Source organism: Limulus polyphemus, unplaced genomic scaffold (genome assembly GCF_000517525.1).
Source record: "Limulus polyphemus unplaced genomic scaffold, Limulus_polyphemus-2.1.2 Scaffold400, whole genome shotgun sequence".
Classification (NCBI taxonomy): domain Eukaryota; kingdom Metazoa; phylum Arthropoda; class Merostomata; order Xiphosura; family Limulidae; genus Limulus; species Limulus polyphemus.
In genome coordinates, this window is record NW_013666010.1 from 13,550 (window position 1) to 30,638 (window position 17,089).

At 31.1% G+C, this 17,089-nt stretch overlaps 1 protein-coding gene across 5 annotated transcripts in view; it reads right to left on the reverse strand.

The window, feature by feature from the left end:
- The window catches only part of LOC106457986 (nuclear factor erythroid 2-related factor 2-like), a 53,032-nt gene that overhangs the window by 5,013 nt on the left and 30,930 nt on the right, over positions 1-17,089 (reverse strand). For all 5 annotated transcript variants that reach the window (XM_022384079.1, XM_013917437.2, XM_022384078.1 and 2 more), the window contains 6 exons: positions 16,309-16,622; positions 12,929-13,196; positions 8,537-8,767; positions 5,741-5,850; positions 4,356-4,562; positions 1,588-2,064 (listed from right to left, as the gene is read on the reverse strand). In XM_022384079.1, the coding sequence (XP_022239787.1) occupies positions 1,588-2,064; positions 4,356-4,562; positions 5,741-5,850; positions 8,537-8,767; positions 12,929-13,196; positions 16,309-16,622 (1,607 nt within the window). The remainder of the gene's footprint in view (positions 1-1,587; positions 2,065-4,355; positions 4,563-5,740; positions 5,851-8,536; positions 8,768-12,928; positions 13,197-16,308; positions 16,623-17,089) is intronic.

Genomic DNA, 17,089 nt, shown 5'->3' on the forward strand with positions numbered 1-17,089 from the left:
CAGATATGTGATGCGTATAATGAATTAGTGGTATATATATATATATATATATATATATTTTAATGTCAATGTTTATTTTGAATAAGTTTATATTGGAGGCTGTGTACGGCTTACCGTGTTAGTTATGTATGGCGAAACTCCCGCCATTTCTCCAAGATTATAGAACATTCGTGAACAAAGAATCAACTTCCGGAACCGATATATCAGAAGTTTCTAGAAAATATTATTGGCCTATAAAAGCAACAGAGAACAGGCAGGCCTACTATGAAACTGTTATAACGATGTAAGCTATAAACTGTGATTTTGCTAACCCCTATCAACCGGAAAATATATGACATTTGACCAGGAACATATATAAATCTCGAATGTCAGTGAATTCCCATCAAACGTCAATACCTCTCCAAGAATATTACTAATTTCTCATCGGACATTACTGATTTTGTGAAAATATTATCTTACTTTAACGGTCCAATAATTCAGTGCCTAACAAAGCTAGCTAGCTTCCCGCCAAATTTTATATGTACGTACAACTCGCTGGAGATCAAGGAGACTCCGAACTAGGAAGATGGTTTTAGGCTATCTGTCAAAACCAAAAACTGTGTGAATCAATCTTGATGGCGAATAGCGTAAATAAAATAAAATACTGGACTATTTCTAAACCTAAATTCAAGGTATGTCTCAACTATTAAAAGTTAAATTATTTAACGTGGCCTTGGATTATTTCAAATTCTCGATATGTAACATCCAGTCAAAATTACTAATTTCTAATGATGGAAAACAACATTTCAAGCTATCCTGAAGCATTACTAGATGCTGTTCAATAGCTTTTTTCACCTTGACTGCTGGATATATCTGTGCAACACTTGGAAACATATCCAAATGACCAATTCTCAGTCTTCTTCTCCACAAACATAATTCAGCATTAAAGCCATTCAGCTTATCAGAGACGGTGAGGATATTTTCACCTTTGCCTTACATTTCAAGATTTAACATATTCAGTACACCAGGTATATCAGCAAAATATGCTGATTTTGCACTTGAGCTGAGCTACTACATAACTTGCCTTCTGTGCATTGTCTGAAACCTTTACACTCCTGGTCATAAGACTTGTTTGCTTTATCTTACCTTCTAGCAAGAGCTTGAAATAATTCACATCTTTTTCAACTGGAGATGTATGTTTAGATTCTAGATGCCATTTTAGCTTACTTGGCTCCATTCCAAAGTCTCACACGACACATTCAGGCAATGGATGAGAATGGTCTCCAGGTGATGAAAATCCATATTTAATGTAACTTTCATGATATTGCCTGTTTCCCACTTTGACGTGCTTGTTTCGAGAACTCTCACCTTTATCAGTTGATTCACTTTCTGATTTCCTTTTGTTTGTAATAAATCGATCCATTCTCTCACAATATAATTTGTAAAAATAGCACAATGATCAACGACTTATTTTAATTAGTTTAATTCCCTGTACAAATTAACAGAAGCAAACAAGTGTATTCACCAGCATTTCATTAACAATTTGTAGTTGGAAAACATTTCTATGAAGAGACTCAGTTGTTGAAATTGTAAGATAGTAATACTTACTTTATTTTTGCCCCTTCTACGAATATCCTTAATTAATGATAACTGTGGTTCAGTCAGATTATACTTGGAAATCTTTTCATTAAATTCATCTATGGGAAGGTTGATAATTTCAGTTACAGAAAAGGGTAACTTCATAGCTTTTACATTTTTTTCATCTCTTGATCTCTGATCCTGCTCCTCAAGTTGGGCCTTAAGCTTGTCCCTCATAATAGGTTTTTGGGAACAATCACTTCCATTCAGTGGCAAATGGTAAGTATGGTTGTGGTGGAAAGATTTGGGGTAGCTGCTTCTCACTGAGTTTACAGAACTACTACCAGAACAACTGTCATTATGTTCTTGGTTTGGTGTTACTTCTGTTGAAGTGTAAGGATGTGGGCTACTTGTGTCACTGCCAGCATGACCATTTCCTGTTAATTGCTGAATATTCTTGAATGGTTGTTCTTTTTGGCCTAAGTCTCCAAAATCACTTCCACAATCCTATAACATAACATTACACAAGTTACAACACGTGTCTCAGAAATGCCACATGGTTAAATCTCAATTATATAATTCAATATTAACTTTAAAATTATGCCAAAGAATGAGAATTTGGTTGAATGAAAAACATTTATAAAAACTACTGACACAATATATGAAATGCCATCACAATCAATACTGCTAACAGTTATAAGTACAAAATCACCTAATAATAACTTAGGAATAAAAAATAAACATCTCCATTCAACAGTATAAGTTTCTACACAAGTTTAATTTTTTACTAAACAAAGCAAGAAACTATGAGGAATAAACTATCAAAAGGTCATAATGGAAAAAGATATGTGCCATATTTAAGTTCAATTCATTTATCTTGTACTTGAAAGAACATTCTAAAATAAAATGTATCTGTGTAGAACATTCAATATCTGCCTAAAGCAGCATGCTCTGGGGTACTTTTAAATAAAGTAACGGTAAAAACCATATTCAAGGAAAATGCTACTTTACTGATAAACATGGAAAAGAGCACTGTTGTGTAAAGAAAGCATGCTGAGTCTAATTTAAAATTGCTTTAAATAAATTAAAACTAATCATAAAATAAGCATACTACAGAGATAGATTTAAAGAAATGTATGTTAAATTTCATATGTTATAATAAAGTTTCTAAAGCTTTTTAATACATCTACCATGCTGACATTGTATTTCCTGAGATGTTGACTAATGATACTGTTAAGACATGTGTGATGACAGGCTGAAATCACTCTTCAAATTTTTTTGAAAGAAATTGCACACAAACCAGTTATCATCTCGTTATTTCTGATGTTAAGCTGAGATAAAATCATGTAATCAGAGTTTTGAATATAAAAGTGTAACACATTTTTAACCCTTTTAACATCTGTTCTATTATTTGTTGTTTTATTGCATTGTAAAAAAACCCTAGTAGATTAAACTGTTTGAAACTTGAAATTAACTTCTTGCTTTCTCTGTTTATTTGTTTTTATTACAGATTGTAAGGCATTGGCAAAATAAAAGTTTATTCTGGTAGGTGCTATATGTGTGAATTTGCAGCTATAAAAATTCAAAAATGCTATTGTAAATTTCAATTACTGATTTTTTATGACTTCCTACATTTGTATAAAACTTTCCAGAAAAGTTTTCATGCTTATATAAAACTGTTAATTTTATATACCTTTTTATATATTATATATATATATATGTATATTATTTTTTACATTTCTGTGATTTTCTTTCCCCATTCAAGTAGTTACTTAAGCCAGTAAGGCTAAATGCAGACATGGCCTAAAAAACAAAACAACAGCCTTGTTAGCTATAATCAGTATGCTGTAAAACTTCGGAAGCTATAACTGTGATTGTTATAATGCTTACCAATCGGAAAACTTCAGATATTAGACCAGGAACCTTTACAAAGTTTGAACATTACAAATTATTTAACTTCAGTGGATCGTCACTGGTGGAAAAATCGGAATGTGATCAGTGAAGGACAAAGCTAGCTAGCTTCCTGTTAAGCAAATTGTACCTACATCAACTCGTAATTAAATCGCTCATTGTGAACCCTCGATAACATATCAAGGAAGTTCTAGACTAGAAAGAAGACTTTATATTGTTTGTAAGTTTGTGAAACCTTTGCTTATAAATCTTTGTTTGTAATAACTATTTGTAATAATTGTTATTGTAAATTGCACTGTTGTGTGTATATTAAAACATATTTGTGTTAAAAAAAAAAACTGTGTATCAATCTTGTTGGCAAATATTACAAACTGACTATATATTGGCATTTATTTAAATACTAAATCCAAAGTATTATTTCAGTACTAAATTTAAATTATCAGTTAACTCAATTTCAGATCATTTGAAGTTCCAATAAGTGACAATACATCTATTTTTATTTTTTATTTATACATAGGTTTCTATTATGAACATTATTTTGCATCGTGGATTTAAGATTAATTTTAAAATTTCCAAACTAGCCAAACCTTGTGCAATATTATTGGGAATACAGGCAAAATTATCGATGATGACGAGGGTACATAACACATGAACATTTATTCTAATCATAAAAAGTTTTTTTCTTACACTACATTCACCCAATCATAGTGGAATATTAAATTTTCTAAATTATTTACTGGGTTAACTTTTATTTCTATTTAGATAGCTTGCTTTGATCAAAAATGACTGATGGTCTACCAGATTAATAACATTATCAAAATGATTTGATCAATAAAAGGAATTGTGAAGTAAATAAAGATAAGCTGCTCTTCAGATTTGGAACATACCTCATTTTTATAGTTTTGTGGTTGACGACCAAACAATTTATATTTTTTCTGAGCTACTGGTGGATACTGTATTTCAGAAAAATGTGTAAGAGGCACTCTTTTGTCCATCTCTGATGAAAGAACCAAAGAGTGGTTTAATTCCATTTGGATAGAAATTTCCTTATCATCATGGTGCGAGGATGCCTCTGAAGACGATTCTATCCATTCCTGAGAATATTTAATAATGGAAATATAAGAATAAAAAATAAGTAACTGAGCTATCTTCAATGTCCAAAAAGAAAGTATTTTACAATATATCAAAAAACAGTGCATATGGTTTTCTTTTTGTTTTATTCAAATATGTAACATATTCTGTGCACTGTAAGTTCAGTATCTTTTTCCAATGTTACCTCAAAATTATGTTATTTACTACTGCTATATTTGATACAATGTGTACGGCACCATGGTATCTGTATGCTTTATGAGCTCAGTCGTACCTTACCTGTTACATTTTTGATACAGTTAGTACACTGTATTTCAGTGACTGTTAACTGTAAAAAATAAATAAAACTTTGGTAGATGAGAAGCATATGTTGCAGTGCCATCATCTCAAGATCACCAGAGATTGTAGATGCTAATCTGTATGGCTAGAGCTGTGTTTACAAGGTTTTGTAGAGTTACTGGAAATATAAACACACAAAAATAAGACTGGGAGAAATCAAACCATCCTAACAGTCACTGTCAGCCCAGTTAACCAGATAAGTCAAACTGTTATTCACCATAAAACAACAAAAAAGAAGAGCAAAAAACATAAAAGTAGCAGCAGTGAAAGGATGTAGAGAACATCTCATTCTTAGGATTTGATTATATTGCTTATAGAACTTCTTGATTTTCCTAACCCTTGGTTTTGTAAAATGATGTGCCAAGGTAAAAGCTACACGTACCTGCTCTCTCTATACAAACACACAGACAAGTAAGATGGGGCAAACCCCACATGAAAAAACTGAATAGTAGACACTGATGTACAATGCACTCATTGTATTAGGTAAGTCAGAAAGACAGGATAGTGCCCTCTATGAAAGAGTTGAAGAAACAGATCTACCTAATGAATCTGATAACAAAAACTAAAGAAATAATGATGTACAGCAGATCGTTGAATGAGCCTCTCTAAGATGACAGATCTAAAGAAACACACTAATTTATAACATGTAACAGAGCTATGATGGTAGTAGTTGAAAGATGTTTAACTTCTACAGTTAAAAAATATCCATTCTAAATAACTTGGATTATCACACAAATGAAATATTAAATAAACATCAATTTAAAGAAACAAAATACATATACAATAATAATATTACTACATTACAATGTCAGTCTAACAAGTGAAAATAATTATGATTACTTACTCCATCAGGCACAGATGGTACACAGTCAGAGCCCATTGATGACACAGCTGAATCACTGTTAGCATCAAATTTCTCTTCCCTAACATTTACTGGTGTGTTAAATACAGCAGCTGTTAGGAACAAGAAACAGATATTCACATACAGCAAAAGGTAAAACAACTGAACAAACATGTACTATTTCTGACTAAAGCGATATATATTTGTTGCTTAGTTGTTTAAAGTAAATGCCTAAGTTGATAAGCTTGTATGACAGTATTTCTTCATTTAAGTAAATTATAATATCTACATCAATGATTTCCAACAATAAATAGTTTACGATGCTGATCAAAAAAAGTGTTTTTTTCATAGTACACAAGCTAATATACCAGCACTTGCTACAACAAACTATTGCTTATTTTTCATTACTTGTTTGTGAAAGTATAATAATACCAAGTTACATTAGAATGATTTTGAATATGCAAATCAGCAAGTCACATGACAATCAAAACTGCAACAAAGTTACAGTGGAATGGCATGTATCAAAATTACATTTTGACATTGTTTGGCTTTTTGAAGGTAATGTGATGCTATCAAAAACTGATTGCTTTTGAGAAGGGTATATAACAGCTCTTTCTAACACAAAATATTCATACACTCAGATCACAAAGATGTGTTCTGATCAAGAATTTAGAATTTTTAAGACAGGGATATCCCTTTTACTTAACAGTATTAGAAAACAATGAAATATGGATCAACTGAGGGGCATGACTCTCCAGAAAGAGGTTCACAACAAGTCTTACCACAGCTGTGGTAAGCAAAGCACAGCATCTTGTAACAGGTGAAAAACCACAGACACAAAGGCCAGTGACAAAAGCTGTCCAAATGTCCCATACAACATAATGAGGAAGGATCTCAATTTAGAAAAACGATACAAGTTATGTGTATACAAATTGCTTTCACAATATAATCATTTAACTGCTGCATGCCTCAAGCAGCTGGAGAATGAAATAGGTATTCATGCATTTCCATATAAAGACAAACTGGTCAAGCTGCTGGACACAGTGCCTATGGATTATGGCATGAGGCTAGCCTCAGTGGTACTATGGTTTCATTATGAAAATGTACATTACTATTGTTGTGACACCATTTTGTACTTGCATTATGATAATTTGAAAGAAAAATTAAAGTTGTATAGTTCTATTTTTCAAAGAATAGGATTTTTGACTATCTTTTTATATTAAATGAATTAATAGAAGCAGCTAATAAAACATTAAAAACAATTTTCATACTTTATTCAATAACAATATGTGCATCCATATGAATAGATATTGTATGTTATTTAATAAACTATTAAAGATTTAAAAAATTAACGGTGTTTGTTAAATTTTCTTTATAAAGAGGCTTTTTAATTACAAAGTTTTGATAGAGAAGAATCTTAATTTTAATATAATTTTCTGTCTAATATTCTTATTAGTAAATTAATGCAATTCTAATTTAATTATGTCTCCAAAGACAAAAACAATAATATAAAAATTAGGGAAGTGCAAAATAATTAACAGAAACATAAATTTCCTGCTTATTATAATGTTGAAACAAAAACTGATTCCATTTTAATTACATTTCTGATTTATTCTTAATAAATTTTACATTTTTATGAACACTGAGTATGCATACTTTATGTTTGCATTTTCCAGTTATTTATGTCCTTTGGTGGCTAAAATATATATTTACAGAGCTTTACTGATTACCAAAAGTAATACACCCAAATTGATTTTACAAATATTCTTCCTAAAAATACCAACAACTGTTATCATTGTCAGGACCGCTTCTTAAGCAATGCTGAACCAAATTCCCCTCAGCTTTAGTTTGTACAGTAAACTATGCCTATTAAAAGTTAACATTTTCCTTATCTGAAAATGTATTTCCAATAAATACTCACCTCCTCACACACACACAAATGGTATTTCCCTTGCATGTCACTAGCCTCGAGCTTTTACCTAAATTCATTTATTTAGCATCAACTGCACCTGTGCATGATGATGTCATCATGTGACAATAGCCCTCCACCAATACCATGGCAAAACAAACTCCATGTGCAGTAACTCCCCCTATGCACTTGCACCTGTGATAACTTCATTCTTATATTAGGTAATGAAAAAACAGGTGCAGAGTTGGGGAGGTTGGGTTGGAATGAGTGCAGATATATCTATCAGATATACATTTTCAGATTAGGAAAATGTTAACTTACATGACAATAGCTCACCTTTTCACACAGAAATACTAGATTCCCACATTGAAATGATGGAACAACTGGTGCAAGAATTTACCTAGATGAGCTCCCTTCAAAACGTGCTCAAAGGGGAAGCCCAAGAGGTGTAAATTCCAATGACATGGACACTCCAACAGGAGGCTGTATCTTGTCTCAACTAGAGTATATTCTTCATCTGAGATGGAAAAATTGGAGAGGTAAAACAGCGTAAAGTTTTGCAGGGATGAGTGGAATGTGATCATAGGCAGCCGGAAACCAGATCATATGACGTGTACACACTTTGATTCAACTAGCATCTCTGTGTGCGTGAGTTATTGTCTCGGGATTTGAAAAATCTGATTATATTCACAAGGTTGAGTAATTTTTATTTTTTTTTACACAATGCTGGAATGAAATTTTATGGTGGAATTTATGCAAGTTAAAACATGTCTGTGTAAATAACTCTTAAAACATCCATTACCCGCATGAAATAAAATATTTATAAATAATTATTCATAAGAAATAATAATAATTTGTTTAAGAAGCAGAAAGGAATCTTAAACTACAACCTCCAGTGGAATCAGCCTTTTCTATCAGCTTTAGATCTTCTGCCAACAAATCTGTTAATAATAGCTCTGTATCATGGTTTATGGTAAACATGCTAGAATTTCCTGGATATGAGAACTCTGACAATATTTGATCATATGTTGATTCTATCATTCCTTCACTCAAAGGTTCAGCATCATTAGTGAAAGTGTCCAGGGAAGTTTCTACTGACGATCCAACACCACATATATCACCTGAAAACAGGTTTCAAAATTACATGGTCTATTATACACTGTATATTAAGAAAAATATATTTGCATTATTATTACACTGCCGGTAAGGTATGGTTCAAGTTATAGGTGCCATTGTATAAAGCAACTGGCACGATAATATTACACTACGTAAAACAGACAAAAATAAAGTTACAACAATGTAAAAATATACTTAAACCATAAAAAATCTTCTTTCGAAACAGACATGCTTGAAAAAAATGACCAACAATAAAAAACACAAACATTTTATACATGTTCAACTAGACAAAAATAACTTAAATTATGTAATAAATTACTGCCTTAACTTTCTCAATAAAAATCAGATTTTCTATTCAACCCTATTAAGACCAATGAGCACCTTTCATATGATGAGTGCAGACCCGTATAACAGATTTACAAATTTATGTAAGATTAATAATTTCAAAAATATAGTACAATTCATTTTTTTACTTTGTAATATCTGCTTATTGTAATTCAAAAATAAAAAATAATGTTTATACTTACATTTCTGCACATGTTCATTTTTCTATGATTTTTCTGCCCTTCCCGAAGTGTACTTTTTTTTTATTTGTTAATGAACTATTATCACTTGAGAATACAATTAAACAACTCTTTGTTTCACAGGCCTCTGTTCACATCACATGTTATGAGGTCATAAAAGGATGGGAACAACTAATTAACAAATTTTTGTTAACTTATGATGTGTTTCATACAATTTATAGCCAGAAGTAAGGATTACTGTAACTGGCAAAAATAAGTTTCAAAAGAAATATGTTAATGAAAATAAATCAGGTTGAAATTGACTATAAGTTTCAAAAGTGAAATTCTGAGACAAGAGGAAGTATTTTTACAACAAAAGTTTGAAAACTTTATGATATAAAAACTATATGAAATTATATCACTTTTACATATTACCTAGTAAGTTTTTGCTAAAGTTCATGTAATTTGGTTAGGATGATAGAGAAAAAAAAAATAAAAAATCAAGAGATATCAACGACATCCCATCAGTTTGGAAATGGTGCTGTATATGTTTGTTAAATCATTCAACAGACTGGTATTGAAACAACCACAAAGAAAATACAAGAATATATTATCACATAATATTACTTCTATATGCAAAACTTCTAAAAAAATCTCAGATATTTACACAGCTAATTATTAAGAGCCATTTTGTTTGCAGGTTGATACAACTGGTAAATATGCGAGTGCATGTTTCATTTTGTGACATGTAAACAATTACAAAAATTATAATTTAAAATACTTCAGCATATTATATGTTACTTTACTACTCTTGCAAGATGGGTTAATAAAAAAAGAAATTTACAATACTATGCTTGCTAAACTGCCAAGAGGTCAATGTGCTATTATTTCTCTAGATATTCTTTATAATTCTCTCCAATATATATTATACTGAGCTACAATCCTGCTGCCTTTTTATCATCATTATCAAGCTGGAAGCACCACAAATAACAGCAACTTGACCATATGATCAGAAATGATTGGTCTATGCATTAAACTTTTAGTTTTGTACAGACAAGTTTTATTTACAAGCAAGATACTTATTCATATGATTTATTTATGCATGAAGCCAAGAATAAAACAGCTATTTCAATAACGTTTTTTTCTATTCCAGGTAGGAATAACGGAGTAGGAGAGTGAAATGTAAAACTCAAAATAAGTACACATTCAAGATATTTTTTGAATTATTTCTTTTTATAGTTGATAATTAATCATATTTCTCCAAAACAAAGTTATAACACAACTCTTTCTGACTGTTAAAAATTGCCAATTTCAGAAATTTTTTCTTTTGCCCTTTGCTTATGTTTACTTCATAAAAATAATAACTTTAAACTATTTATTTTAAGTAATTATTTTCCAAAAACTGATGATTGATCTGACATGATAAGCAAGGTGACAACTGAAATTTATTTTTCTTCGTAGTTTTGCTTAATGGCTTTTGGAATTGTACTTAATTGAAGTTAACAGAGAAATTAGGCTGTACCTTTAATTATTCATAAAACTTTTTTCCCAATATCAAAATTCTCATAACCAAAGGAGTTCCTGGACTTCACTCTATCTCTATAGATTGTATGTGTGTGTACATGCATGGCAATTCAAAAAAGTCTAAATTATTATTTTAGGTCTTATTGTTTTATAATGTTGTTGAATAAGCATATAACATCATAAAGGTAATAAAAGCTTCTTTTTTCAATACCTAATAATAAATTATTTAACATCCATATCATTATTTAAAAAATAAATTTTTTTAGTATCTTTCATTTGTTAAACATTTAAACTATTTATAACACTGAAAGCTAATTAAACTATAACAGTAATATCCCTAAAAAAATTTATATAAATAAATTATTTCAAACTGGAAAATAATTTCATGAAAGTTTCTCACATAATCTGAAAACTATAAAAACAGTTTTAAGTTTTCTCATCAATGATTTGTTTAGAATTGTGTGCAAAGCTACACGAGGGTTATCTGAGTTAGTCATCCCTAATTTATCAGTGACAGACTAGAGGAAAGGCAGCTAGTGAACACCACCAACTCTTGGGCTCTCTTTTACCAATGAATAGTGGAATTGACAGTCACATTATAATGCCCCCATAGCTGAAAGGGTGAGCATGTTCAGTTATGGGGATTCTAACCAGGTTGCAAGTTCAGCACCTTAACCACCAGGCTATGCCATTCTCATCACTGAACTGTCTTAATTTTGTACTGTGATATCTACAGCAAAAGCTACTATACTACCAAAACAATAGTGTGACAAGCAGTTTATACCCAAAAGCAAAGCAACAGATTCTAAGATGATGTGTACTAATAGGGTTTGTGTGTTTGTATAGATAGATAAAGAAAGTAACTTAAAATGTAAATCTATGAACAAAAAGAAGAAACAATAATGTGCACGATACAATTTTAGAAGTCAAGCAAACTGATACTCCTAGTTTGTATATAACAGTGATTCTAATGTAGCTCAAGAATGAGCTAAGACAAGGTTACTCAAATTGTTTATCATGACAGGACAAGTTTGTTTATAGTTAAGCACAAAGCTACACAATGTGCTATCTGTGCTCTGCCCATCCCAGGTATCGAAATCCAGTTTCTAGCACTGTAAGTCCACAGACATACCTCTGTGCCACTGGGGGCATGAGGGGACAAACATCCACTCTTTAGATCATACTCGAGGGCTACAAAATCTTCGTAACACAAGTTTTTATTTTAAACTATGGTATTATATTGTTGTAGGAGTTGACAATTTTAAATTAAAATAGGTCTATCTTTCCAGTCATAGCAGTGAAATTTTTGATTACCAAAGCTGATAACTGCTTGAGAAGGTAAGGTTAACAGGTATGGAGCTATTACGATACTACCAAACTTAGATATTGTTTTCTTAATACATGGAAAGTAATTGAACCAGAGCATAAATTAGTTTACTGGGCCACAATATTTCTTGTAAAAGCCAAAGTACAAGTATTACTGAGCTAAAAGAAAGAGACAATTGCATCTCTCTCCTGTACTTAGGTTGGATTTAATTTTCTAGTAATAATAAAAATATATTGTTGAAAATGGTATTCTGGGTTCTTCCACAATTGCTGTCTAGTCTTTTTTCTTTCTGATTTTATATCACTACATTTTAAAACTATTTCCACTAATTAATAGTTTCATAAATACAAGAATAATTTGAAAATTGTACACTAGTTAATATTATATACATTTGAATGATTCAGTTCTATTAAGCACTACTTACATTAATGGAAGTCAAAACATTCAGTTAAAAATGTGGTTTTAGAGCATACTACTGATAGGCCTAAGTTTGTACCATATAATAACTAAAAGGTGTTTTTCTGTCATCCTGTTTTAAGTAGAGGTTCTCTTTGATATTATGGGTTTAATTAGTAAATAATCATTATTATAAAATCATGGCAATTACTCTAAGTATTTTCACTGAAAATTCAATTAATTGTATAACTATTTTTTCACATGTAGCTGAACTATAAAGCTTTTATGAATTATCAGAAGTAATTTGGAAGTTTACTGAGTAACAAAAGACAACAATAACCATAAAATCAGCCTCAAAGGAAGCTATTTACTTCAATCTATTTTAGAACAGTGTGAATTGTGTACACAATACATACGAACAGAAGCAGCAGGATAGGTAAGATCTGTTAGGTCAGGAGCTGGTAGACCCAAAGTAGCATTCTGTAGTAGCACCTCTGAGTAATGATTGTTCAGGTTTTCCAGAGTGTCTACAGTCATTCCAGTCATATTTGAATTATTTGATGCATAAAAGCTCTGAGTGTCATCTGATGCCAGCATTGGAAAGGGATTTGTAGCGTTCATAGATATCACAGGAAATGAAAGCTCCTCCCAACAGTCCTCTATGCCTGGAGGTATTTCTACCAACTATAAAACAAACAAAAAAAAAAACTTAGAAAGATCTAATCTATTCATTTTATTTTAAACTAATTTCTAACCAGCATTTAACTATAATTTCCAAAGAATCTGTAACATTATAAACTAAATTTTTATTGTTCCTTTGAAAATGTAACCTTGAAGAAGTTAAAAGTATGCTACAGAAATAGTCTGTGATCATGTAACAGACAAACAAACACAATTCTCCAACTTTTCTCATCCATGTAACACCACAGCAAGTAAAAATTTTATTGTTTAGATATCAACTGTGAAGTATTTAAACAAAATGTAGGACAGAATGACTACAAGTTTCTTTTATTTCTTATTTTTACTTATTCAGTTGATTTAGCATACCTGTTGTATAGTTTGTTTTATTGCAGTGCAAAAGAAAAACTACTGGATTAAATAATTTGAAACTTGAAATTAGCTTTCTACAGATTATGTAACTTCTGCATAACAAAATATTTTATTTCTGTATGTAACATTTGTATGAATTTCCAGCTTTGAAAAGTCAAAAAGATTTTTATTGTGATATGTTTTTTAACAAACAATTAGAAATTCTAACTTGTGTTGTTGACATAAATTACCAATAAATATTTTGAGTTTTTCTAACATTTTGTTAACCTTTCAATGGTTTCTTAGTCTACAAAACTGTAAACTGTATCTTTGTTTTGACATGTAAGTTTGGAGTTTTAACATGTAAAGAAAAACTTTTCAAAAAAGAAAGTAAACGTAGGGATGACTATAATGAATCCTTCAAAAACAATGCAAACAAGACAGTAGGAATGGCATTTGCATCATCCCTACATAATAGCATAGGCACACAGTATAGTAAAATGTTAAAAATAACAATGTTTTGGGATAACATGGGACCTATTGGTCCATCTCAGCCGTTCCATTCTCTAATCTAAACTAAAACTATTAATGAATAAGTTGAAAAAAATAATAATCTTAAAGCCAGCCCTTTTCATTCATATAGTTATTAAGCTTTCTCTTAAATTCACTTAAATTTACTGCCTCCACAATATCCTAGGGGAACTCATTCCAAAGGCCAACCACTCTGTTAGAAAAATAAAACTGTCTTAGCTGAAGATGACTCTTACCCTGCCAAAATTTCCCCTATTCTCTATACTATTCTCACTGTCAAGTATGAAAAAAGATGATGCATTAACACTATCAATTCCCTTTACAATCTTAAACACTTCAATCAGATCCCCACTAACCTTCTTTTTTGATGAGAAAACAACATGAGAGGTTTCAACCTCTCCTTGTACGACAACCCGTCCATCCCAAGTACAATTCTAGTAACCCTTCTTTGAACCCTTTCCTAAGGTAAGGAGCTCAAGACTGAACACAATATTCCAAATGTGGCCTAACCAGTGACTTAAACAATGAAATTATAACCTCTTTAGATATGTATTTAATATTTCTGTAGATATAACCTAAAATCCTATTTGCCCTTCCGCTAGCAACAGCACACTGGCTTAAGTGGCTGATCAATAACTACATCAAGATCTTTTTCTTTCATAACACTGTAAGGTTATTACCATCCAAATTATACTTATAATTCAAATTGTGATAACCAACATGCATTATCTTGAATTTATTCTAATTAAAACCCATTTGCCATTTATTTGCCCAACTCACTAAATGGTCTGAATCCTTTTGTAAATCAGCAGCATCCTCTTCACAGCTAGCAACACCCAAGACCTTAATATCATCAGCAAATTTAAGTAATTTATTCATTATTCCTTCATCTATGTCATTGATGTAAATCAAAAAGTGCAAAGGTCCTAAGACTGAACCCTGTATGAAAGCTGACTTGAAGGGATAATGAAAACATTATTTACACTAAATTATGACTTTTTCAAAAATTACTAATAGTTATTAATAATACTTATAAAAGCGGATATTTCGTCTGAAACTATGTCACTTCAGTAAAATGGTTGACACCAGTGTTTTGGTTTTTGAGTTATCATATGATAAAAAAGCAGCAGCAGAGAGTAGAACAAGAAATTCAAATTTTTTACTGTGATTATTTACAGACTTTCCCAGAACTTGTGACTCAGTCATTACATAGATATTGTTATAAAAGTTAACACTATATAGTATTGTAAAGTTCTGATGATCTATTGAGGAGATATTTAAAATACCGTTTTGATGAACAATCTGAGCCATCCCTACATAGGCAGTGCTACTGCTTGTTTTATGTTTACAATCATTGGCATATAGGGAAAAAATTGTTTTACCACACCAAACATTATTTCTTCTAGCAACATATTACTAAGACAGAATTTTATCACTTTGTTCTAATCCTAAGCAACTCTCCATTGATCTGAAAATTGTATTACCTTATATTAGTAAAAGCTTTCATTACAAGTTTAGATCACTAGCCTATGGCTCCGCAAAGCTTAGATACAGTCGACATCACACCACACCAACCGACACTGAGAAACAGTAATTGGCTAAAATCAATAAAACTACACTAATATAGAAGTTACAAGGTTTAAATAGGTGCTATTTTGTTCAAAACTATTTTGACTTTCCTCCTAGAGGGAATTGAGTGCCACAGTATGCTTGGAAATGTTCTGGAAAGTCATAAATGCTAATTTGTTTAAACATTTCTATGTATATAATTAAATAAGTAAAATATTTTATTGCACAAATATTAACTTTGACGTATTTAAACAAAATGTGGGGAAGAACAACTACAAGTTTCTTTTTTTCCCATACTTATAGTGTTATATTCTATTCTAATATTGCATATTTACATTTGTAGTTTTTTTTATTACATGCTTTTTTATATTATGATTACACTGAGAAAATGTCATAGAACATTAAACATCACTAACAACTTGTAGAGTTGGATTGTTTGTGATTAAGCACAAAGCTACACAATGGGCTATCTGTGCTCTGCCCACCATGAGTAATGAAACACAGATTCTAGCATTGAAAGTCTGCAGACATACCACTGTGCCACTGGGGGGCAAACAACTTGTAGAGAAATTAAAAGAATCAGCAAGTGCATAAAGCTTCTCACATGGTGATTTTATACACTAATACTGCATGCTTATGTTAACCATGGATTAACAAGTTTTCTTACCTCTTGATTACTTTCATTATTTACAGACGTATTCTGAAGTAATTCATTGAATTGTTTCAACTCCTGTATCAAGTCTTCTGGGTTTTCAGGCAATTCTTCTGTATAAGTACCTGCAATCTCATGACTACTAAAAGGTTCAGTCTGGTTAAGTATCTCTTGGTCAAATAGTCTGAAAGCTTCATCTATAGGAATTCTATTCAGTTCATCTGTTAGCTGTTGAAAAGATTCCTCACCCAAAACATGCGACTCAGATTCAAAATTCAACTGATTAGTACTTTCATTTCCAGACTGCAAGTTAAGAATGACATGTTCACCTAAAAAAGAAAATTTGTAGTCAGGTCTGAACCAGTAAATTCAATGAATACCATAAAATATTCAGTGATAAAAACACAGAAAAATCAAGTATTACCCACTGAACCACGTGAATAAACTACCTAAAAAATTGTGAATCAGCAGCAACAGATCAAGGTTTATAAAATAAAATAGTAAAATTACAGTTAAAAACAGATCTCCAATGGAACTATTATGGATCACTTAGATATGGACAATGTCTTGGCATACTGTTAAAAATGTCCAGAAGTTATGACAATTCCCTAATAAGAGATAAAGTTTTTTAGAGATGCTAAGCAGTAAAATCAACTGTACAGAGCATCAATAGACCATAAACTTAAGAACTAACCATTGTAAAAAGAAGCTAATTTAGATTTATTTAAAATTTGTTTGGTGGTTACAAGGTCAGTCAAATTGACCAACCTCGTATAGAGTTAGAGTAGAGAAAGTT